This window comes from Artibeus jamaicensis, unplaced genomic scaffold (assembly GCF_021234435.1).
Source record: "Artibeus jamaicensis isolate MK-2021 breed Jamaican fruit bat unplaced genomic scaffold, CSHL_Jam_final contig_548, whole genome shotgun sequence".
NCBI classification, from domain to species: Eukaryota; Metazoa; Chordata; class Mammalia; order Chiroptera; family Phyllostomidae; genus Artibeus; species Artibeus jamaicensis.
The window spans coordinates 15,138,632-15,164,933 of NW_026521883.1; the positions used below are offsets into that span (position 1 = coordinate 15,138,632).

Consider the following 26,302-nt stretch of genomic DNA (forward strand, 5'->3'; position numbering starts at 1 on the left):
TGGTTCAATTCCCAGTCAGGGCACATGACTGGGTTGTAGGCCAGGTCCCCAGTAGGGGAGCACATGAGAGGCAACCACACACTGATATTTCTCTCCCTCTCTTTCTCTTTCCCTTCCCCTCTGTCTAAACAAATAAGTAAATACAATCTCTTTAAAAATTCAGTATGTGTCTAAATTGAGGTAAACCAAATTATAAGTGTACACTGTCCAATAATTCCTTACGTTTGCATGTACCTGACAACCTGGTGAAACCACCACCCAGATCTAGGCGTCGAGTATTAGCTAATCTGCAGAAGGGTCCCTGGGAGAACATACTCCTTTAAAAGACTGTTACTGACCAAAGAAAAGTGTTCTGAATACAATGCTCAAAAAGAGAAACTGAAAATTAAGGTATATAATAGAGGCCACTCGAAGGCACACAATCTGTCTTTGAGCAAAACCCCACACTCGGTGCAGGCAGGACACAAACACTGCCTCCCTCTGTGCCTGTGGACATGCTGCTCACACAGCGAGTGACACGGACTTGGCACAATTCCTGCTCGCAAAGATTTATCCCTGACTCGGGAAAAGCAGTCAGTCGGTGCCCTAATCTTAGCTAAATAAAGCAAAGATTTCTCCAGGCTAAATGGAAAAGAAGATTTAGGGAAAGAACAATAAAATTTCAATCACTAAAGAAAAAGCCATCAGGATTCAGGAAACACTTCACATTACATGGATTCTGGCAGGGAGGGCTGGCCTTACCACCACCCCGCCTCCCCACCCCGGGCCCCTACCCATCCACCCATCACGGGGGCTTCACAGGAAATCAGGGGAAGAGAGGGAAACTCTCCAAATTCCAAGGGTACAAAGAAGATAAACTGTAAAACAGATCGAGCTTTAAAAAAAAAAAGCTGACTCCGGTTAGACACTTAAGCAAGTCTGTAACAACATGAAAGTCAGAGCCCCGATGTCTGAGCCCCTACTATGCGTATGCCAGTCACTGCATTTAACACTTGGTATGGATTTTCCTCATTACTCCTCACAAAAGCCCGAAGAATAAAAATTGTGATTATCAGCCTTTTACAGAAGAGGAGACTGAGTTTGGAAAAGACAAGCCACTACCCACACCTAGAAAGAGAGGTGAGACTCAGACCCTAGGTCTGTCTGATTGTAAAACCTAGATTCCTTTTTTTTTAAATCATTTTTATTTTTCAGTTGCAGTTGACAAACAATATTGTATTAGTTTCAGGTGATGAGACATATAATTTTCAAAGTGATCATCCCGATAATCTCATACCCAGCTGGCACCACAGTTATCAGAACTCTGACTGCATTCCCTATGCTGGACTTTACATCCCGATGGCTATTCTGTAACTGCCAACTACCAACTTGTGCTTTTTAATCCCTTCACCTTTTTCACCCGTCCCTGCAAATTGCTCCCACCTGGTAACTATCAAACAGTCTTTGTATCTATGAGTCTGTTTCAGGGTCTTCTTTAAGAATAAGAAAAGAGGTAAAAATATGAATGATAAAATGGCAATAAATACATATCTATCAACAACTGAATCTAAAAAACAAAATAAATGAAAACCTACATTCTCAATCTAGGGACAGAGTCGCCTGTAAGAGAGGCTCCAGCCCAAACCAGCCCCGCCCCCACCTGCTCACCTTACTTCTTTATCCTGCAACACAACCTGTCACCCTTTGGGAGCATCTGTGTTAACACCCACCTTCTGCTCTTGGAGGAGAGTGGTAATACAGAGAACGCTCTCCCAAGTTCTAGACCACGCCCCCGTTGCCTGACCTTCACTGCCACCACCTCCAACTCTAACGGTGGGACACTGGAACCCACCCCTCCATTCTTTTGACGTTGTTTCTGGCAGTGCTGACTCTGACTGATACGTAGCTTGTAGATGAACAGCATGGTTGTATAAGAATCCTAGGAACTAGTTTCAAAAGATACAGGCCCTGACCTTCACACACCTCAGCTCTGGGAGATTTGGTGACCTTCAACCACGGAGGCAGGATGACATGAAGTCATGATGAGATAAACCCGTGATGGCTAAACCAGGATGATGCACACCGGACCGTCATCTGACTTATCGGAATGCACTGTGCTCGCCTGCATGTAGGGAACTTTGCAACCCCCTCCCCCTTGATCTCTTTGCTCTGCTCCCCCCTCCCTCCTTATAAAACACCTCTGCCTCCAGCAAGAGGTGGAGATGGGCTTTGAGACATGAGCCCCTCATCTTCTAGATGGTCAGCGTCTGCAAATAAGCCTCCTTTACATCAGCACCTGCCTCTCAAGTACTGGTTTTCACAGTGAGGGACAGCTGGACCTATGTTTGGTTATGGAACCAATACTGACAGTCTTAACCACGTCATTTATCTCCTCTTCAATAAAAGAGAGGATTCTGCTTTCCCAAGGGCTACAGGTGATGTGGTAATTGACTCCTTAGTTGTTCAAGTCCTTCCCAAATAAAGACGTTCCATAACATGGGGACCTGCAGCAAGCCCTGAAGCTCCACGGTACTGAATTTAATGTAGGTCTCACTCTGGTTAAACTTCACCGTGTTAGGGGAGGAGCTGAAGCTGCAGACATCAGGGGTAAGGAGGTCTCTTCTCAGAAGAAAGCCCAGATGTGGAGCTTGCTCCCATTGTCATCCCCCTCCCTCCCCTGTTAGCCTAGAGAATCTCGGCACCTAGCATGAGGACAGGGTGCTAGTATGTCCCACCGTCCTGGCAAGTCGCCACTGTTCTGCAAACTCACATGCAGCTAGAGAGCCACTTTCCAGAAAGCAGTCCCAACGTTGGCCCTCAGCTACCACCCCTCCCCCAGGAGTCAGCTGTCACCTGCGAAAGGTCACCCTCCTGTCTTTTCCCCCTCCCTTCCTTCCTTTTCTCTTTCCACTCTCCACCCTTTCTTCCCTTTTCTCCACTTCCTGCCTAACCTCTGGCCTCCTCCCTTTCTCTAGGCTCATTTCACTGTCTCAGCTGAACTCCCGCCTTCCCCACACATCCCACTAGTCCCACCTTCGGCATGCCTACCCTACCCACAGAGAAGTGTGGTGTCCCTCACTCTGAGATGTGACATGTCGGAGAAAAGCTAACCCTTTAGACACATGCCTCAGAAACAACAGGCTTAGGGAGTGGAAATAATATTTAAATAGGGCTTGACCACTCAACAAATAAACTAAGTTTACGCTTGAGGGCCTGGCAAAGCAGGGTCACTCAAACATTCATTTTTGTAAATAATTTAATATTTAATGTTTTTTAAAGCATCAAAATAGTTACCATTGAAAAATTAGAACTTTCTTGGACTTCCTCATACTGTATTTTACAGTTTTGTCTTTTTTGGAACTCATATACTGCAGGGCTGAGAGGTGTCAGTGTCGAGGGGAGCCCAGACCTTCAGAGAGGCCTGCAGGGGAACTGCGGAAGCACAGTGGCATCTGGGCTCGTGGCAAGAGCCAGAAACTGTGTCTGTTACCTTTTCCATGCGTTCGATCAGCCTGTCCAGCTCCCCAATCCTCTGGTCCTTCTCTTCTAGGCTGATCTCTGCCGCCTGCATCTTCTTATTGGCTTCTTCAATCGCTTTCAGAAAACTATTGGTTTCTTCCTGAAAAAGCAACACACTGTCCTCAGCAGAGCTGTGGACCCTAGGCTACCAACCAGGGTCTTGCTAAGTCACGACGCCTCTTTAAACGTGTGACTTTGGGGCCTAGATTTTGAACTCACAGATCATGAACTCAACTTCCATGATTCTGATTCTCCTCTATAAATAAAGACACATCACTGGCTTTTTAATACATCTATTTTCCCCCTTGAGTCCTTGTGTCTAAAAAGAGCCTGCAATTATTATTTATCCCTTGACTAGATGCTCAGAATGTCTGTATGTGCCAACAATGTAAAGTAGATTAAGGCCAGATCTGGGGTTGAATGCGGAATGGCCACATCTTTCTCCCTTATAGCAAAGCACCAGCTCAGTCAATCATTCAGCACATTTATTATGCCTGTAAGGTTATGGCAGACATGGAGTCCGTACCTTCAAGGAACCTATACTGCCCTAGCAAAGCCAAGATGTGAGGCATATGGCCCCACTCTAATAACAGGTGTGACAGAAGGCCACAGCAAAGAACGGGACAAGCCTGGGGGCTTCCCAAAGGCAGGGATACCTCTAGCTGTGCAAAGGGAGCGGAGGAGCAAACAATAAATGCCTTGGCCCTTTGTCCAGTAGTCAGTCCACTAACTCACCTCCAAGAAGAAGCCCTACTACAGGGGTGGGCATAAGTAGGTTTATAGTGGTGATGCATGAAACATAGAGTTTATTCTTACATCCTTTTTTATTAATCATTGTATTATTTTCCATATAAACAACTGTAAACTTACTTTTGCCCACCCCTGTACTTAAAGCTCACTGACAATAATGGTCCAAGAACTCTGTTCTCCCCTGTGCAGCTACAACAGACACACCAGGAGCGCCTCTTTCTCGGCGTTGTGCTTCCGCTGCTCCTCACACAGCTTCTCCTCATACTGGCTGTACAGCTTCCTGGTCATCTCCCTCATCACCTCGGCGTTGGCTTCATGGGAGGACTCCACCTGCAGAGAGACTCATTTCAGAGCGACAGCTTTTGCAGGTACCAGGGCATCAACTCTTGTCACTCTGTATGTACCATCATGTGCGGACACACAGAGGAGTGGACCCATCGACTAGCTAGCCCGGAAGCAGACGAGAGGTAGCAGAAACTAATGTCAAAGGACAGGAGACAGGAGGAAAAAAGGTGAACAGATGCATAGAAAGGAAAACATGGCACCTAAAGCTAATTTACTTGATATTATCAGGAAAAGGTGCTCTGCAGGAGTGAATTTTTCAAAAGACAAGAACTTACCTAAGTATTGAACCAGCCCCCCAAATTTAGCCATTTTTAAATTGCATTCTCTCCAAAATGTGGCCATGCTCCAGAATGTTATTAACCTATTTCTTAATGACTTTTCTGTCTATTTTTATTTTGATCCTGAAATTTGATTATTTTTTATTCTATCAGTTTTAATAAATCTTTTCCTCTGAATAATTGGTCCTTACCCTAGTTTGGCCCAAGAAAGATGTTCTTTTTTAAATCCTTGAGTATTCTGTTGCTGGTTGAGAAACTACCTTATTAGAATTGGGTCAGAGTAGAATAAACTATAAAATTAAAAAGTTATCTGTAGGAGGAAGGAGGAAGTAAGAAAAGAAAGGGGACATTACAGATATAAACATTCAATTCCTGAATCTACTTTGTTTTGTAGTACTGACTTTGAAACCAAATAAATAATTTACCTGTTCAAAAAAACTAAACTTCAAAAGAACATCTAATCAAGACCACTCAATGGGAACAAAACAGCCTTTTCAACAAATGGCGCTGGCAAGACTGGACAGACACATGCAAAAGAATAACTCAAAAATGGATCAAAGACTTACATGCAAAAGCTAAAACTATAAAATTCTTAGAGAAAAACATGAGGTAAATATTTGTGGCCTTTGATTCAGCAACAGTTTCTTAGACATGACAACAAAGCACAAGTGACAAAAAAAATACATGAGGAAGCCTATAGGATCCTATTGACCAATGCCACCCCAATTTAGGCCTCATAATATTCAATATTAAAGACTTCTGGGCTTTAACAAACAAGCACTGTAATTATAGCTATTAAAATGAAGTTTCTTTACAACAAAAAATGTCTGTGCCTCACAGGATACCATCAAAAAAGTGATGGAAGAAAAAACATTTGGGAGAGTGGAAGAAAATAATTGCAAATTTCCTGTCTAATAACTTGTATCCTGAAAATATAAAGAATAATTACAACTCAATAATAAAATATGAATAACCCAATTTAAAAGTGGGCAAAGAATCTGACAGACACCCCAAAGAAGAGATACCAATGAGCCATAAGCACTAGAAATGATGCTCAACATCACTTGTTACCGGAGACATGCAAATCCACAACGAGAAACCACTTCACACTCACTAGGGTGGTTAGCATCAAGAAGGAAACAGAAACACATGGTGAGAACGTGGAGCAAGGGGAATCCTCTTACACTGCTGGTGGGGATGTAAAATCCTGCAGGCATATCTCTAGGTTGCCTTTCATATTGTTTGATATTTTTCCCCTTATGTGCATACATTACTTTTGAACAAATTATGTCAGAAAAGCAGGGAGACCTTTGAAGAGAAGTTGTCCACATGGAGTTGAAGCTGTCCCATTGACTGCACTAGTCGATCACTGAAACATTTTCACCTGGTTTGGGCAACACTAAGCTGGGAGTTGCTTGTGCCTCGGGCAGGCCCAGTTTAGGAGATGAGGAAAAGTCAGTGGAGTTGTGGGCAGGCAGGACTTAGGGTGGAGGCAGCCCTGTCTTCGCCTGTGACCTTCATGTCTGTGACCCTTACCTTCAGCTCCTTGTTATTCTAGAATGCTGAGTCTAACCCTGGATAAGTGAGATGTAGTACAATCTTGACAGGTTGCATGATGTTTACTCAAAGATGCTATCTAGGCCCTGGCCGGCCCCAAGGTTGCAGGCTGGATGCCCGGTTGGGGCACAAGCAAGAAGCAATCAATGAGTGCATAAATAAGTGGAACCACGAACTGCTGCTTCTTTTTCTTCCTTTCTCTCTCTCCTCTCTAAAACCAGTTTTTAAAAAAAGATGTCCCCTAACACCCCCTTCTTGTCACTAGACATATTTTGGTACCCAGAGGCCATAAAATGGAAAATCCCAAACAGAGGTTATCATCAGCTGAGGGAGACCCAGTGCATCCTGCACCCTATTTCCACCGCAAACACTGACTTCTAGAAAGGCCTCCATCCCTCGAGTCCTGTTTCCTCCACATCCAGGTCATGGGAAACACTCTAAGTCTTGTAACTTTATTTATTTGGGAGGTAAAGGGAAGCCTTAGTCTCTACAACAGGCAACTGTGGGCTGGATCTAGGGGCTTAGTCTCCCTGAAAGGAGCCAGACTGCCAAATGGACTAATGACGCACCCAGACGCCTTGTAACAGTGTACAGCCAAGAGGGGGGCCCCAAAAAGGGATTTGGAATGGGGTCTAGAACTCAAGGTATCTAGGAAATACTGGAGAGACATATGGGATGTCCTCACCCCTTCCCCCACAGGTGTGAGTTTGGGGAAGGGGGACATGGAGCAGGAACATGCAGGGCTGTTTTGTACAGCCACAGCCTTGCAGCTAATCCATGGTATGGTCACTTGGTTGTGTTAAATAGCTTGGTTGTGTTAAATGTCGGAAGGTGTGGAGCCAGGGGGATGGAAGTCACTTTCCCCCAAGATGGAACTGGGGGGCAGGTCCCCTGAGTTACAGCACCTGCATGAGAACTTAGAGATGATTGGCTCTACACCTTCTGACATGGGGCCGCACCTGCCCAGACTCACAGTGGCGGCCCAGTAAACCTGGAATAATACAGGAATGCTGGCAAGTGTAGTCGTTTGTAGGAGGAGTTGGAAATGGGGCTGCAAAGGAGGACTGGCTCAGGGATTTAAACCCAGACACGGCAGCCATTTAAGGAGAGTGAACCACGTGGCTGTGGCAGTGCAGAGAGAAAGCCATGAGCTTCTGGTCAGAGTGGGGACCCCTGCAGCTGAGGGTAGAGAGAATCACCATGCGGCTTTAGCAGAGAATTGCCACTCGGCTTTGCCAGACTGGTGACCCAACCCCCTCTGCAGCTCTGGTAGAACAGGACCACATGGCTTTGGGGTGCTCCCTTTGGCCACGTGGCCTGGAAAGCAGGAGAGACTTTGCCTGAAAGAAGGGTAAAAGCACTCTGCCAGTAGGCCATGAGAAGGTGCCACATGGCTTTGGAGTAATTAGAGATCCTGCCTGGACAGCGACACAGCTGATGGTGCCAGGAGCCTGCAACAGGGATGTGTGCTTCTTTTCCTGAGTTACGGTACCCCAAATTAGGGCAGGGGAGAAGGGAGTGCTGTGGGTATCTATGGGTATCCAAAAGGACTTTGATATTTTAATGGGGACATTGGGTCACTACTTTAAATCTGTGTAGCTTTAAGTAAACCTTTCCTTTCCTTTTCACAAATCTCTGGCACTAAGTGACGTCCTTCCTCTGGTGGTGGACAGACGAGCCCAGTAGGTGGTCTGGACGGTATTAGTATACTGTCCTTGGGGAGGAACCCCTGTCATTCTGTAACAGTTTTTTGCATCCCTGGGTGGGCCAAATATGGGCCCCCCTTGGACCTCTGTTCGGTAACAGCCCAATGCCAGCCCTGGGATAAACAGGAAAGCTTAGGACAGACACACATAGTGACATTCAATACTGGGTGGGGCAAAAGTAGGTTTGCAGTTGTTTGTATGGCATATTAATAAATAATTAAAAAATAATAACAAGAATTAACTGTGTTTCACATACTCACAATGGTAACCCTACTTTTGCCCACCCTATATTTGTAGAGTGAATGACTGGATAAAGCTCCTGAGCTGGGGAAAAGACTTAAAACAGTAATTTCAGACATTTTTGGAAACACTCCTCCTTTTCCCTTTTTTTCAAAGTAACTCTCACTCAGAAATATAACCTGTGAAACAGTAAGAAGAGCAGCTGCGCTTGAAGCAAAAGTAAAGAGGAGATGAATGTTCTAGAGCTCTCCGTCCCCTCCTCTCCCCAGGGGACTTGTCCCTGGCGAAGTGGACTGTGATGGAACAACCCACTGACAGCCATCACAGGGACTAGCACTGCGGTGGGGCAGCCCCTCCTCCCCATTTGAGAAAGCCCACCGGGAGGGAGCCACACACCCCAGTCTGTTCCCCAACTACATTCTTAATAGCACCACCATTTACTCCCAAATCTATTCTGGTTTGAGCAGTAAGCTATCTGGATACACTACCGACAAGGCCCTCTCTTTTAGGGTCGCCTAAGGCTGAGTTTATTACAATTTGAAAACCACAGATTTAACTAAAGATGAATTCATTCAGGAAACAAATTGTTGAGTGCCTTCTGTTTGACCTTCCTGGGCCTGCTCCTGCCATGGGGTAGGAAATCTACTGCTGTTTCAATTCGGGAGGGCATCAGAAGCCCCACAGTGGAATACGCACAGCCCGGTGGGCAAGAGGGACACCACCCAGAGTCCTTGGTCACGCATCGATTTTCTTTGTGTGTGCCATTCAGCTCTTTATTGTCAAGCCACACTGACAGGACCAGGGCCTTAGAGGAAATCTGAACAGTGAAGATGCTGAAGTCCCAGGCCCAGGGGCATCCCAGTGCCTCTCAGCGCTTAACAGCAATGCCACGATGCCTGTCTCAGCAGCCCTTGAGTCCTGGGCCAAGGCAGGAGTGCCCAGTGGGGCGTTTTATGGGGCAGCCCCAGTCTGGACTGACAGGTGTGAACACAGAAACCTCCAAGGTGCCTCCAAGCCAAGCCTTGCGGCCACAAAAGGGTGAGAAAGTCAGCAACGAGAACAGAGAGGAGGAAACAGCAGAGGTGAGGATGAGCACAGAAAGGGGAAGGAAAAAGGGGAGAGGTTAGTAGGAAATGGCCCCTACCCACCCCGCCTTTACCTTCATTTTCAGCAGCTGGTTCTCCACTTGCGCGGCCTCCAACTGCCTCTGCTTTTCCCGCAGCTTGTCCATGGACGCTTCGTACGTCTGCTGCAAACTTCTGATTTGATCCTTAATGCTGCTATTTTCCAAAGTGACATCCACAAGCGTTTTCTAATGGGGTGAAAATAAAAACAATAGCAGATCTCGTGGAGTGAGAAAACATGACCAGAGTCACACAGGCACTGCGGCATCTTGGTCATCAACCATCTGAGGTAGAGGTCAGGCCACCAGAGACACAAGCTGGGGACCCTGCTGTTTGAAGGGCTGAGGGCCCCCCGGTGGTCAAGAGGCCTGCCGCTCTGTGTAGGTGGACGAGTGGGGACCCTTCCCCCGAGCACCTCCCAGCTGCTGCCAATGCCACTTGCTCAGGATAAATGGAAATGAAGTAACATGCAGGCTTCCAAGGAAAAGGGCTCATAATACATCATTTCACATGAAAAATAGTCACTACAGAACAAACTCATTTAGAACAATGTTCAAGCACTTGTTCAAATGTGTTTATATAGAGAAAATTTTAAAAGACTAGGAAGAAATTCACCAAAATCCAAATAATGATTTTCCCTCTGAGATAGGATTATAGGTGACATTTATTTTCCTCTTTGGATTTTCTTTATTTTCCAAAGTCACACAGTGAAATCAGAAAACAAAAGAGGTGTTTTGTAGAATAGAGATGTTTTTCCTTCTGTGCTTCTAGACTTGCTTGCAAGGACAGAGACAACTTGGCTGAGCCTGCTCTAGAGCCTGCAAGGGCTTCCCTTGCTCCCGCGGGCAGAGAAGGGTGGGGGTGAAGGAGCGCCAGGAACAGAGCTGGTGACTCAGACGAGTGCCTGACAAGTGTCCAAAGCCTGTTGATTATAGTCCCGGCCACCCACTGGAGTAAGAATGTTTAAATGAGTACTTATGCCTCGAATTCTACTTACTTAACTCTCCTTACAGAGAAACGGCTTCCTTCCCAGAATTCCTACACTGGACGCTGAGTTCTGGGCACCTTCTACCACCTCCCCGCCATCAGCCGCTATTTTAAATCGGGAGATTTGGAAACTCTGGTGGTGGACACACTGTCTAACACCTTTGTCCTCTTTGTAGAGGATCAGTGTCTAAACCTCCCTCCCCCAAATCCCTAGCCTCTACTTTGGGTAAAAAGCCTCACTCCTAAACATACTTGAATCAGAGAAAGAACCTTCAAAGGTAATAAATACGGAAGCCATTTGGAATCACTGTACAATGCAGCCATAAGAGGCTGCAGAAATGACGTGGTCCATCCATCCCTTTCTAGGCCCCACTGGCTTTCCCGATACTTCTCTTGTGCTCATGAACCTACCTCTGGCCCAAGAGACCACGGTTCTAGTCCTGGCTCTGCCACCAGGCAGGCACCTGTTAAAGTCATTTCCCTCATCTGGCCTCGGTCTATGCATCTGTAAAATAAGGGGGTTGGCATCCCCCTTTCCAGCTCTGATGTTCTATGAAATCAAACCAAGGGTCTGGTCTCACGGTACATAATGATGAAAATGGGGTAGCACAGGCAATCGAAGACGCTGGGGCCTTGCAGAAATAAGAAGCCAACTATCTCCAGACTCCACTGAGTTTCCTGGAGATGGTACCATTATTTTCTGCCTTTTTTCCCTCCTTTGTTTCTGCTTCTTCCCCTTCCTCCCCTTCCTCCAGTTCTTCTTCTTCTTTTTAACAATGACTTTTAATCTTTTCCCTTAAAGGTTCCTCCGTCGGCCTGAAACTAGGGGGCTGGACCATAACCAGAATCAGTCAAGGTGCCTGGGTTATGGAGGAGCCTGTGCTGACAGCTGACCTCTGAAGTAAATGTCTGGAGTGTCAGTAGCATCGCAAACCAGAAGTACCATGGGTAAGAAAACCCAGGAACTTAGCACGGACACCAAGCAGGGTGAGCTCAGGTGAGGGACTGCATTTCCTACTTGGCCAGGAGTGAGAAGAAGTCCAGGAGAAAGGAAAGGGAGCCTTGACGAGACCCCCGAGGGCAGGAGTCAGGGAAAACAGAGGCCACCGAATACGGTAGGGCTTGGCCTGCGGCCAGCGCACAACGGGCCTGCACCGTGGAAGGCCAGGAAAAGGGTGGGACGCAGAGGCCCCGCCAGAAATGGGCCTCCCAGACAAATCCAAACAAGGGGCCCACCCAGGCCCGCTGTGGGACGGCGGCCTAGCTTTGTCTGTGGCCCCGCTGCCCCAACAGTTGTTATTAGAGAATACTAGCTTCTAAGGGAAGTGGATAACCCGAACATGAACATGTGTTTGCTTATCTGATAAACTATTTATATACAACCAGAGAGGATATGAAATAGCTTATGGAACTTTTAAGAGAAGGGTAAAAAGATAAGAGCCAAATAAAGTTGGAAGCAGGGCAGAAACTATTGTTTGCATATTTGGAAACTAAAGCCAAGGGACACTGTTTCCAGTGAATATATGCTTTGTTTTGGTCATTTTCAAGTTAATTTGCATGTTAAGATGGGAAGGGCTCAGTTGGAAGAATAGCAGTGGGCAGCATCTGAGGGGTAAATGCCCAGCAAATCAAATTAAGACAGCAAGCCCCTTGCAGGTGGTGGACAACACACACTTGCACAAATGTAAGATCCTGGAGCTTTCTGCTTCCCTGTCAGTTACTATAAGAGAGTCTTTAAAATGCACATGATTTCTTTTACTGCAAAATAACTTCTGAATTTGGAAAAAGTGCTTGACCTGCCATGAATGAACACAGATTGCCTTTGGTTCAGTCTGTCTTGTCTATGATTGGGTGGAACTTCCTGGAAACCAGGCCTGCAGAGGGCGGGAGCTGATGTGCTGTTTTAGACACTGACACTTAAGACCACTTGGGTATCTAGTGGAGCAAGTGACCTCTCCATCACAGAACTCAGGACCCAAGCCCCCATTTCACTAAGGGCAAAAGAAATGCAACACGAAGGTTTAGAGCATCGGCTTGGAAGTGCTTCCTGCATCACCTTCCTGGCACAGCCTTCACTGCAGCCACACTTAAAGGATTCCGAGTCCTGAGCTGTGGACATTCTGTTGTGACTTGCGTTTTACAAAGGCACAGGGTCCACTCTAGGCTCAGCTTGCCTGCACTATGACAGAGGGCGACCCATCACACAATGAGCAGTGGAATACCTGCAGGTCAATGGAATCTGATGCCAAAGCCGCGTTCATGGCATTAAAGCTGTCCAGGGCTGATGACTGCGTTTGGATGTGACCCTCCAGATAGTCCTTCTGTGCCTGTGAGACCTGGACAGATGGAAGAGACAGTTAACACAAAGCCAATCCATACACACCTACAATAATCTTTGGTTAGGCTGGAACTGTCTCCTGATAGAAGCCACATCCACATCAATGATATTTCATGCACAGCTTTAAATTGAAACAGTCAACATCTGCATGACCCAGAGATCAGAAAGACAAGAATTCTTTCCCTTGGTTTTACATATCCACCTACTGGGCCACGGCCCTCACAACACCACTGTGCAGCAGCCAGACACTGCCCTTTATAGGGAGGAAAGAGAATCAGAGGATTTAAAGGATCTGCACACAGAGCTAAGAAGTGGCACAGCTGGAAGCAAACCTAGTTGTAGTATCTCCTTGTGCCCTCCTGTTCTTTCTACCTACCACAGAAAGAATATACTTTGGGCTCAGCCAATTCTCAAGAGTCGTTTTATGGCTGCTGCTGTTGTTGTGTTGTCTTTGTTGGGTGTGTGCATTTGACATGTTTGAGAGAGATCATCGGAGACCAGTCTTGAGCTAGACCTTAAAGGAGGACCGCGTGTAGAGAAGCAGGGAGGCGGCAGAGCTGGGGGAAGAGTTCTGGGAAGGCTCAGGGGTGGACCCCTGTGGGGGCCACAGGAAGCAGCCAGGCCCCATACAGAAGGAGGTGCACCCCGGGGACGGGAGACAGTTGAAACAGCAGGCCAGGACCCGGCATAGGTGGCGTGTGCTTGTCCAGGGGCGTGTGCACATAGCAGTAATTTAGCAATCAGTCTGGCTGCAGTATGTGGTGTGGCCAGGAAGAGGAGGAGGCTGTAGGCAGAGAGACAAGCTCCTGTGATAGTTCCAGAATGAGGAAACAAGGGTGTGCGAAGACTTGTTTATGTATCTCTTGCAAATTCAATCCTGTGACATTAATTAAAGGTGTTAGTGTCTGTCAGTGGATAGCAGAGTGAATTTCCATAAGTAGGTGAGAATTTCACAAATCTCTTCCTATACGCTAGGGAGAATGGGCTGGGTGGATATGTTTATAAACCCTTGCCCCTATAATCGAGGCAATAGGTCTTGCTTAAGCAGACACTCTCAAGGCAAGCCTTGAAGTAAACTCTAATGTAATGCATGGCTGTTGGAACTGTGCTTCTGACCTGCAATTATTAAAGCTTATGCAGAGTATGTCATATATACATGGACTCTTTTTCTTCATGATTATTCATCACAAATTTTTAAAAAAATTTTTTCTCACAAGCATTAGTTTGGTTAAACCAGAGGAAGGTTGTCTCTTTTAAAATATTTGCATAGGTAATACAATCACATAGTTCAAGCACTTTAAAAGGTATAAACTAAAATAAATCTCCCTGTGCCATCTGCTCAGTTACCGGCTTCCTCACTCTGCTCCTCAGTCACAGTTCAGCCCTCACCAGGTGGCTCAGTTAGTCAGAGTATCGTCCCAACACACCAAGGTAATTGGTTTGATCACTGGTCAGACACGTACAAGAATCAACCAATGAATACATAAATAAGTGCAACAACAAATTGATAATTTCTCTCTCTCGTGCTCTCTTCCCCTTCCTATTTCTCTATAAAATCAATTTTTAAAAAAGAATCTGTTAATTACTTTCTTCATCATCCTTTTAGCAACTTTTTGTGCATACACAAAACAATGTAGATACATTTATTTCCTGTTTTATGTAAGTGGTAGCACATTATATTTTCTTGCATCTTGCCTTTTCACCATCTACTCTATAATCTTCAGTCTTCCCATACCTTCTTTTGAAGACCTTACTCTTTTTGTTCTCTTTTTATTCTTTTTTCACAAGTCTTTTTTACAACTCTATTATAGAGATAGAATTTCTTTTACCTTCTCCTTCTTAACGGACACTTAGGTTTCCAATGATTTTACTACTGCAGACAATGCTGTAATAACTAAGTTCATACATACATCACATATGTGAGAGCTTATCTATAGAATGAATTCTTAGAAACAGAACTGCTGAGTGAGAGAACATAGGCACCTATAATTCTGGCAGACAGTGGCAAATTGCTGTGCCTAAGAGAAATCCAGAACTACCCCCCGCCCAGTAACCTGCTTCTCCACAGCACTACTGACACGGTGCCTTGTCCCCTCCTGCAGTTTTGCTAATCCGCGGGAGAAAAATCACATCGCAGGATGTGTTCCATCTGAATTTCTCATGGAGAGAGAGGCAGACCATCTAGTCATGCAGCTAAGCGCTCTTCATCTTCCCTCTACTGTCAATTATCGGTAACAAATATTTTGCCTATTTTTATGAATTGTAGGCTTTTTCTTCTTTATTCATAGGTGCTCTTTAAATACTCAAAAAATTGGCCTATTATCTCCATGAAGGGCAAATAATTTTTCCCCGTTTGTCATTTGACAGGGACCATGGTGTTTCTGACGGCACAAGTTTTTCATTTCAGTGTGGTCACGGTTATCAACCTTTTCTTTTTTGGTTTTGGTACTGCATGTCATAATCATAATAATAATAATAAAAGGCTTTCTCCACCACAAGAATACAGAAGAATTCACACATATTTTCTTCTGGCACTTGAAGCATTTGCAAGCTTCATTTTTTGGCATTCGTCTACTTGGAATTTGTTCGTATATAACTGTGCCCCGACAGCAAACACTGACTGGTCCATTTTTCTCCCTGTACATGACATGCTACACTTGTCACACACTGGGGTACATTTCTGGATTTTTTAAATTGATGTCTACTTAAATTTTTAAAATCTATTTAAATTGATTTATATGCCAATACTACTCTATTTTAATCTCCGAGGCATTTTCACTTTCTTGTAATAGTAATAGGGCTAGTTTCCCTCATTGGTATTTTCTACCCAGAATTTCCCCAGCTCTTTGAATTTATTTTCTGTATACTTTGAAATCACCTATTCCAGTTGTAGAAAAAGAGCATAAAATAAAAAAACCATTGGTATTTGGGGCTTGTGTAAAGTCTGTATCCTCAGACATCTCACGGTGCTGACATCTCATGGTGCCGAGTCTCCCTTTGTAGGCACCTGGTATGTCTTTCCATTCACTGCAGCTCACTCCTGGATGCTTGGGAGGTTTTGTGGTTGTTGTTGCTGTTATTTTTTCTAATTCATTGGTTTTTATACGATGAAGCCTCTTTGTATGTTTCTATTAATTTTTTGCCCTGCTACTTTGCAGAACTATTTTATTGTTTATAGTTTTTTTTTTATTGGATCACTTAGGCTTTTGGGGGTAAGTAATTATATAGTTTATAAATAGGGATAGTTTTATATCTACCTGTCCAGTTTTTATACCTCTAAATGTTTTTCTCTTGTTTAATTCCATTGGCTACCACCTCAGACACAATGTTAAATGACAATGGTGACAGATGGCTTCCTTGTCTCGTTCCTGACTTCAGAGGGAATGCTTGGATATAAGGAAGAGCATTCTTGCTACAAAAAAATCCTTTAAATAATCAACTTTATAGTCGGTCTGAAGGTTGTGGGTTATTGTTAAGCTGATTAACATAAATAATAAACTTTATTCTGCAATAAAATTCCCTCGGTTCACCTAAAATATGATTCCATTCATAAATAACACTGTAAAATCAAATATCTTCAGACACTTGCCACTGGGAGGGAGTTCTAAGCACCATCATACCTCACACTCCCACATCACTAAGCTATTGACTTACCGACAGTTCCTGGGTGATCTGTCGAATTTTCTGTCTCATTTCGTCATAGTCTCCATACATTCGCTTCCTTACTTTTTCCAGAGTGGCTCTCACCTGCAGCCCACAAAGATTACCACTAGTTAGAAATCAAGCTATAACATTTTCATGCATGATTTCAAAATCTTTTGAGAAACCCTAATATACAAAGGGCTCCACAAAAACAAAATCTTCAGAACAGACAGTTTGGGAAATTAAGGAAAAAGATCACTCCTGATACCTAATTAGAAACCAAGGGAATTATATTTGAAATAACAGCAAACATTATTATATAAGTCTAGTTATTCATAAGTATTAATTATCCAAATAATAAGCTCTGAAGAAAAATGCTTTGTTGAAATTCACCCATCACCTTCAAAACACAATTCAGGCAAAGTTGACCCCTTTTCCTACCACAAATTTGTTACAAGTAGAAAAATTTTAACAAGTCCACTACAAACACAACACAGGTAAGAGGACCAAAAAACAAAAGCAACCTCTAATTTTCCCCATCCCTGCTCTGACTGCCAAGAAGCACTCCAATGTCTGGAATGTAATGCCGGGAAGTATGAGCCCTGGATAGCCCATAATTTGGAAGTCAGCTCCTCAATAATGACTGATAATAATACACAAGGCACTAAATATAACAGCAGTCAAGGTGATCTCCAAAACACATGTTCACAAAATACTGTTTGAGATTCTCTGCAGTGGCACTTACAAACAGTCCCTGTCCTCTCCCTTCTTCTGGTACCCACGGTGGACAAAGAGCTCAGGAGTCTTCAGATAGAACAGGAAGGAAGTCCCACCCTGACCAGTGTGGCTCAGATGGTTGGGCACCGGCCCACAAAGCAAAAGGTCACTGGCCAATTCCTGGTCAGGGCACATGTCTGGGTTGCAGGCTCAGTCCCCAGTCGGGGAGTGTGCCACCAATCAATGTTTCTCTTTCACATTGATGTTTCTCTCCCCCTCTTTCTCCCTCCCTACGCTCCTCTCTAAAAATAAATAAATGACATCTTTAATTTAAAAAAAGAAAAGGAACAGGGAGTCTCTGGAACTTCTACTACAGGAAGGGCAAAGGCAGCTGTTTGGTTAGAATGACCAGAGGCATATGGGGGACTTAATCTTGAAGCTGCATTTGCAGAATTAGCACATTTTAAAATTAGACTATAAGTTTATTAGGGGTGACTGGATGCTGCTGGAGATTTGGCGGGGGCGGTTAAGATGCCAAGCCTTCTCCAGATGAACTCTAATAATAGTATACTTTTAACAAAATAGAGACTCACAGACACAGAGAACAGACTGACGGTTGTCAGACTGCCAGGGGGCTTGGGACTGGGTGAAAACAGTGAAGGAATTAAACAGCACAAATTGGTAGCTACAGAACAGTCACAGAGATGTATATTATAGCATAGGAAATACAGTCAGTAATATAACGATAGCTATGTATGGGCCAGGCGGGTACCTGAAGCAGGAGGACCTGTCTATAAAGTATATTCTCTAATCACTTTGCTGTACATCTGAAACTAATACAGAATAATACTGAATGTAACTGAAAAATAAAAACTAATAATTGTTTACTTTCTTGCCATTAACTACAAACATTTTGACAAAACGAGGCCAAAATCACTACTTTTCATTGTGGGCAAGCAGAATGCCTTTCATCCTGGCCCTGAGCTGGCCTTCATGCTGCTGTCCTGGGTGGGGTGGGGAGCAGGGAGGTGTGATCTTGAACTGGTGGCAAATACTCAGGAAGCCAGCTGGACCAGAATGACTCACAGCGGGAGATGACAAACAATCCCATAAATGCACAGGGATAAGCAGGCCAGGGATGGATTTGAAGCCAGTTGCAAAAGGGGGGCCTGGAAACTAATTTTAAGTTGCAGAGAACAATGGAGGTGGGCAATTCTGGTCAGAACCACTCCTGTGAGCCGGGCTCATGTCACCCTTGTTCACAGGCAGCCTGAACCTGCTGTCTTGTCTTGAGCGATCTGCAACTCTCCTCTCTGCATGGAAGGTTTACCTCTGAAGCAGTGCCATGTCATCTGGGGCATTTAAATGAAAGACTATGTATTTCCATGAGAAAAATACACCAAACCCAAAATGTCCAAGCTGCTCCTACATGGGAAGAATAAGAATGAGATAGTCTGAAGGTTAAGAATTCTATTTAGGCAGTTGAATGACTGGAAAGTTGACACAAGTGACTGTCCCACATGTCCTGTTCATTTGTATAAGTGTGTAGCTTTTCTGAATTTTATTTTCTCTGTTAAGCATTTATTTTTTAAAGTCAAAATAAGATTTTTTAAATTCCCTGTGATTATACAAGTATCTAAAATGTTCATGAACCATTAAAGAAAATACTCAAACTATTTATTATTTTCAATATTCAATAAGTGTTTTTTTTTAAAAAAACACGTAAAAGCTGACAACATGACTTTGTGTTTTACCCACGAACCCACCAAATAAAATGGGACGCACAAAGCCGGAGGTTTCGATCTCAGGGGTCCCTTCCTGTGCATGAGTTAGCCACATGACCTACGCAGGAGAAAACCGAACCTAGGGAGCACCGAAGTTTGGCTGGGCCTATCTGAGAGCAAGGTCCATGGGTGCTCCACGGCCCCACAAAACCTCTGCTGCCCATGGGCACCTCTAGTCCACAGGTCAGACTTTGGGGACCATCAGAGTCAGAGAAGCTCATTTCCTAAGTAATCACTCTGGCTTGGTCAACAGAAGCATTCATATGTCAATCTACAGAGACTAAAAAATAAAACAGAGAAATGGAGATATACGAAGGATGGATGGATGGATGGATGGATGGATGGATAGATAGATAGATAGATAGATAGATAGAAAGAAATGAAGAAAGAAAACATTTAAAAGGAAAATCTCCAAAATGCTAACAACTGCTCTGATTGAATGGTGGAATTATGGGTGGGGCATTTTGTTTTCCTCTTATTACATTTTTGTATTTTCCAAATTTTCTTAAAAAAACCCTCCATGATTTAAAAAAGATTAAAAATGTAATATGAAACACAAAGAAATGGCATTGACTGGCCTGGGTTTAACAATGTCTATTGTGGTTGACTTCTCAGCCTCGGTTGCAACCCCCCTGACTGGTCTTAACCAGCCGCCATCATCCCATTCCCCCTCCAGTGCTGGACTTGGGATGCACTTGTGCCTCAGCCCTGGCAAGTGAGATATGAGAAGCCTAATGCAAAGCCTTTGTAAAGTAACCAGCGATTAAGTAGCTTCCTTTCTTCCTCTAGACACTGTCATGTTTTCAGACAACATTATGAGCCTGAGGCTGAAGGAGGAAAGAACCGAGGGAAACTCAGAGAAACAGGAGTCTGGACACGCCGTGCCTGGAGACCACCTGCCCCTCGACTTACCCCCACATGAGACAAAGTTTTGTTTCTGAGTTGGCTTTTCTGTTGCCTGTATCCAGAAGCATCCCAATTTATACAGTTGTCCAAATTCATGCATTAGGAGTGTCCACTATAATAAGCAAAACCACTTAAGAGCAAAACCACACTAAAGAAGAAAGTCATCGGTCTCCCGAGTGGCCCTACTTAGTACCACCCAGAAGCTCACTCTATGCCTCATTGCAGAATTACATTTGAACTCTAAATAAGACCATAAAGATATGTAGAAACATTTCCATCCAAAATGAGAATGCTAAGAATTCTTCCAAAATGCCTTTTTACATTCACATCAAAGCTTCCAGTTCTACCCTTTTACAAGCCAGAAACAAACAAAATCCTTAAATGACTCACATCCTTGATGTAGTTCATCTCTTCTTTCAGCTGATTGGTGGACCATCCATACACCACCATCTCCTTCTGCTGGTTTTGATCTGACCTTCGCACCACGCCATAGACAACACCCTGAGGAAGTTTCCTGCTCGGCTCCCCATTGCTTGGGCCAGGATGCTGGAAGAGAGTAGGAGAAGAGAAAGGAATACGCTGAGTGAAAACAACTGTAATAAAGGCCCGCTGTCCATGGCTGAGCAGGCTGTGCCCAGCACTGGGGTACCTGCAGGCAGCAGGCAGAGGCCAGCAGAAACCCAGCCTCTGCTCACCAAGTGCACCTGGCATGGGCAGAGGCTGCCTTTACCCTGGAGGACAAGTACCCTTCACTAGTTTCTACTAAGGCCTTTTCCACCTACGCAGAAGTGCATCTGCAGGGCCCCATCTTCCCAGAGGGGGGTCCTTTTTCTAATTCTCACAAAAGGACCAGATAGACTTGTGTCGTCCCCAACACCAAGAGCAAGTGACTGAACTTTAACCTTCACAGTAATGTGGGTTTTCCCCTTGGACCAGTTCCTCTGTATGTCTTCAACCTCCTCACTAAACATGTGGCCTGAAATGCATGAGATTGAGACACTCAAGGGGAAATGTTGGCTGCCACCTGGCAGCCACATTGTCCTCTGAGGTTAGGACTGACTCTGGGGCCAGCTCTGAGAAAGGGACATGTGGTGAGTACCCAACCTGTTGTGACTATTCATGAAATATTGCTGAAAAACCAGACAGAGGGGCGTGACTTCACTGCCAAAGTATCTTCCTGCTCCTTCATTCCTTCAGTTAGAGCTTTGATCAGTTTTGGAGGGCGAATGCTCTTGGGAAGAGGTAACACGTCCAAGTCCTAACACACCTTCCTAGAATGAAGGCTCAAGAAGTAGAAGAAAAAGAAATAAAGACTTGTTGAGCACATACTATAAGCTGGAAAAATGTTCCTAGCACATTGAATCTTCACAGCCAGTGTGTGCCTTAGCAATTGTCCTCTGAGGAAACTAATGTTCAGAAAAGTAACTTGTTAACAACAGTCATGCAGCTGGAGCCCAGTCATGCAACATTCAAGCCCAATTCTGCCTGCTCGAAGTACCCCTCCCCCCGCTGAGGGCTTTGTTCCATGTAGGAGGACAGAGTCAGGGCCTCCACAGCCTCGAACGGAAGGGGTGAGGGAACATCAAGACCAGGGACTGAGACTTCACAAACAAACGGGCTGACCCCAGTACTTTACCAATCACTGTACAGAAACCTGAAGTCAATAATGGCCACTCTGCTTTCCCACTGATGTTTAAATCACCTTTGCATCAATTCTTCCCATGCAATCGCAAAATATTTTGGCATACGAAACTGTAAATTGTATTTTAAAATCATTCATTTGTGGAATAATGAGTATCTTATGGCCTCATCCACTCGATGTTTAGAACAGTTTAGAAAAATACATGACAAACCAGGAATAGTAATGACCTCAAAGAGAGGACAGCAGGGTGGAGCAGTGGCACTAGAGGTCAGGATGACTGTCATTGTTTTTCTTTATACCCTTCCGTAGCACCTGCTTACAATGTGAGCTTTTTTAAATAATAAGAAAACAGAGCATTCATTGCTTCTCACCCTTCTGCACATACTTGGGGAGTTATGGGATAGGAGAAGCTGTAATACTCTAAATTTGATTCTGGAAAGTGCTTCTACTTGAGTCTCTCACAGTTGGGTCTCACAGAGACTAATAGAACTCTTGAAATCTGTACATCACGTTGAGGTGAGTGGTCTGTGGAATGAGTCCTGGTGGAGTGAGTGACAAGCTGGGGGTAGATATCCCTGCTTTACTAGGCATGTAATTACAAAGAGGAAAAGCTCTAATGCAACTCCCCCTGTACCGGAAACAAAAGCACACTCTTTCAGTCTTGGACTCCACCTGGTTCCTGCAAAACAAGCAAATGACGACATAAAGCTTCAGTGTAATGCGTCTCTGCAAAGCATAGGCTTTCACAGGTGTGTGGCTGCCAGGAAAATGTGTGGCTGGCTGGACACAGAGGACGCTGCCTCCCTGCATGAGGGGAGATGAGGGCCACCGGCATCACAAACACCACCGGGGACCAGACTCTGCGAAACACTGCTCTAAAGATGCAGATCTACAAGTTACACACAGGGAAAGGCACTGAAGATCCATTGAGTGGAAAACAGTAACTGTCATATTCCCATGTTTTGGTTTTACAAATGTGTGTGCATATTAAACATCCAGAAAAATAGAATTCCAAACCTTTCATGCCAGTTTCCTCAGTAAAGTTGGATTTCATTTTTTTCCTTTATATTCTTTGATTTGGGGGGCCAAAAAGACACTATTTTTTAATTAGTGACTTATTTCAATTTTCAAAGAACTAAAACTATTACAAGATCAGGGTCTGAAAGAAAGACGCCCACCCCCAGAAAAGGGGCCAGCACAGGACTGGGCTTGGGAGCAGGGCCACCACCAGGGGCCACTCCACAAGGGGGGGACTCCTGAGGCAGCGTGAGGGGCTGCGGGGCCGTGACAGAGAAAAGGAAGGAGCACCTGTGGAGAAAGAAGGGGGGAAATGTTTGTTGCCTAGCCATTTTATTATACAATGTTTTCTAATTCCCACAATGACCTCCTGTGTAACTGTTACTAGTTCTTCCAAGGTGGCAGCACGCGAGTGCCTGCCTGTGTGTCCCCAAACATAAGCTCTTTGACCACAATGCCTTCAAAATAGCCAAGAGTCAGGAGAGGATCTGGAACTCATGTGCCCACGTGGCAGTCGGCCCTCTGGGTCCCGGGCCATCGGGAAGAGGCAGGCCCAGGATGGGGAGCCTCTCCTCCAGCCTCCCGCGATCCAGCTCCCCCTCGGCCTCCACCCCACTCCAGCCTCACTGCCTCCTTTCAGTTCCTTCACCGGCCAACTTCCTTCTTGCCTCTGGGCATTTACACAGGCTATTGGCTTGGCTTCCCTGGTCCTTCAGCCTGCCTGGGTTTCCTGACATCCACTACAACCATACTTAAGTGACCACTAGTGGCATCATGTATGAAGGCCCTGCTCCCCTATCAAGTGGAAACTCCCAGGAGTCTAGGGCCCTGTTTGTCTTCTTTTCCACCATTATCCCTGGCATCTAACAGTGACTGAGATGCAGTGAGTTTCTCAATAAATATCCGCTGTATCCATATGGAGCTTTAGAAGTTGGAAGAGGTTCTGGGGAATTTCCCAGAGTATGCACATTGGCTCCAGCTGAAGGAAACTCCCTTGTTTCCTCTTAGATGCTGGAGCAGCAGGGGTGCGGATGGTTTTTCCCTGACCATCAGGTTGATACCCAGTAAAGCTGCAGAGGAGCCGAGAGCACTATCATTTCTACCAATGGCAGTACGCTTTTGGCCCAAAACTGGAGAACACAGAGAAAAATGAAAACAGTGATTTTTGTCACTATGTTTGTGGCTGAATTTTCCTGTACTCATCTACTTTAAAATAATTCCCTACAAGATAAATATGAACTTTTAGGCACGATAGTAGCACTGTGATTATGTTAGGAGATAGTTTTTATCTCTCAGAGAAATGTACTTAAATAAACATTCATGGCGTCTGGGTACCGGGTGGAGGAAGTGGATGGGATTGTAGACAAGGCGGGACTGACCGCGGGTTCAGGGTAGCTGGGGCTGGGGGAAGGGTCAACGACTCATTACACACTTTAGTCTCTTTTTGTCTATGTTTGAAATGTTCCAAAATTAAGTTTTTTCAAACTTCTTTACAATGCTGCTTAGTATTAAAAAATCAAATTAAAAAATGTACACTAGGCCCACGAACGGTCTCCAGGTCATGACACAGTGCTGGGCAAAACCTCCTTGAAAACAAAAGCCGTCATAAATGCATGGAATGCAGAGAAAGTTATTGCCACAAGGGGAAAAGGAAACCACCAATAGAAAGGCCATCCCAGAATCCCCACGTGAAATGCAGCAGAATTAACAACGGGCATAATCAGTAAAACAGAGAGAGACCATTCCCTGGGGTATAGCTTAAAATTTACTTACAGGCTCCCAATATGGCTGTTTTCCCTAAAGAGATATTTATCAGCCAGTGCCTTAGAAAGAAGGAGAAGCCATGGAAAAGCAACTCAGCCTAAATTCCTGCTATAAGGGCTTTGGCGGGGCCAGTGACAGGTGCCCTTATCTTCCAAACCCTAAATCAGAACCTGTGATCTTACAATAAGATAAGCTCTATTGACTCAGAGGCAGTATCTGCTGTATTTGCTGCTCTATCCCCAATACTCAGCATTAACAGATGCTCAATAAATATGTTTTGAAGGAAGGAAGACAGCAAAATATTTAGAATTGGGTCTGCGCCAAAGTACTTGGAGTGCCTGGTCACCCCAGACACTGATCTGGGCAAAGGAAGGAAGTCCCTAGGATGAGAAGGCCTCTGAGGGAATGAAGAACAGCAGAACACAATTTAACATAAATCCAAATTGTTGGTGCTAACTGGCCACAGCCAGCCTTGGCCCCAGAGGCCAAGCTGGGCAGATGGTCATACTTCCAGGCTGCCAATACCACAAAGATGGACCATAACATGACTTGAATGGCTTGCAAACTAGAAGCTGAGTTATGTCTAAAATGTCTTGCTTTGCACCTTGCCTTCCAGCCAGAGGGCAGCAGCTGACCCAGGAGAGCTGAGTGCTGGGCCGCAGGGCATGCTGCCCATCCTTCAGGCAGGGTGTCACTTTCAAGAATGTGCCCTGACCTGTCCGACCTGTGTGTCCATCTCAGCAAATTACTAGGCCCTGGTCATCACTGACACTTGACATTGTTTGGCCTTAGGACAACAATGAACAAAACAGCTGAGCCACAGGCTACTAGAGAAATAGGAGGGGGATGGGCATCCCAGGCTCCTCGGAGAAACAGAAATCTTTGGCTTATGAAGATATTTACTTCTGACAACCTCGCGGACTGACAGAGACCCTTTCCTACATAAAGTCATGCTTGGGGGTGGGGGACGATCACTTTGAATACTGAAATATGAGAAGAAAGAGAAAAACTTCCAGCCATGCAGAAATCCCAAAGAGAATGCAGTTCTAAATATAGTATCCTGATAGGAGGTTACTTCTTGAAGATGAAACTTTCGGTCTCTGAGCAGACAATCGATGCTTAGGCCCCATAACCCCAAGGAAAAAGACAATATTGGGGTGACGTGGGAGGGGTGATCAGGAACTACTTTTCTGGAACTCGGAGCAACAGTAGACACCTTAGGTAACCTTGACTGATTAAATATCCTAAACAGACTTCTCTTGATAGGAGAAACTGTGCAAGTTGGTGTTCCCATGGCAACATGGCGGAGTCACAGACGCCAGCTGGAATTACAAATCCACTGGGTACTAGCTGTGTGGCCCTGCGCAGCCTTTCAGTTGACTGCGTTTCAGAGTCCTGAAGAGTAAAATGGGGATAATATTTCAGAAGGTTGCTCTAAGAAATATGCAGAGTAGCGCGTACAAAACTCTTAGCAGGCTGCTGGGCGCACTAGTAGATACTGACAGGTTCTGTTATCAGTGGCAGTGTCTTTGCATTTCTGAGGATGTGGGCTCCAACTAAAGTCTACGTGTTGGTCTGGATGCTTCTGTCTGTCTGTTCACCTCTCTCTTGTTTTTTTCCCATTGTTCCCATCACAGGCAGCAAATTTACTAACCTCTCAACTTGTTGGTTCCTTCTCATGGGCAGAGAATCACAGAGTCTCAGAAGGTTTGAAAAATGAAGAGTTGTGTAGTCGGGGGGGACCTGCAAACCCTCCCCTCCTCAGTGTCTGATGGAGTGGTAGGGGGCGCGGTCACCGCTGGGGCAGTGCACAGCCCTGACCCACGAGAAACCACAGCTCCCGCACCCTCCCTCTTATTGACGGCACTTCCCTACATGTTCATTGGAGTGGAGTTCCACAGCTAACAAAGCCTGCATACATGCTGGTTCTAGGCTAATGTTTCCATTTGCCAGAAGAAGAAAATGAGGCCCTTAGAGAGGTCCTGACTGCCTCAACACACCCTCGGT

At 45.0% G+C, this 26,302-nt stretch overlaps 1 protein-coding gene across 3 annotated transcripts in view; it reads right to left on the bottom strand.

The window, feature by feature from the left end:
- Positions 1–26,302, bottom strand: part of MYZAP (myocardial zonula adherens protein) — an 89,936-nt gene that overhangs the window by 45,523 nt on the left and 18,111 nt on the right. For all 3 annotated transcript variants that reach the window (XM_037151016.2, XM_053670067.1, XM_037151017.2), the window contains exons 3-8: positions 20,263–20,418; positions 16,478–16,570; positions 12,708–12,821; positions 9,534–9,686; positions 4,453–4,578; positions 3,470–3,598 (exon numbers count right to left, since the gene is read on the bottom strand). In XM_037151016.2, coding sequence (XP_037006911.2) covers positions 3,470–3,598; positions 4,453–4,578; positions 9,534–9,686; positions 12,708–12,821; positions 16,478–16,570; positions 20,263–20,418 — 771 coding nt within the window. The remainder of the gene's footprint in view (positions 1–3,469; positions 3,599–4,452; positions 4,579–9,533; positions 9,687–12,707; positions 12,822–16,477; positions 16,571–20,262; positions 20,419–26,302) is intronic.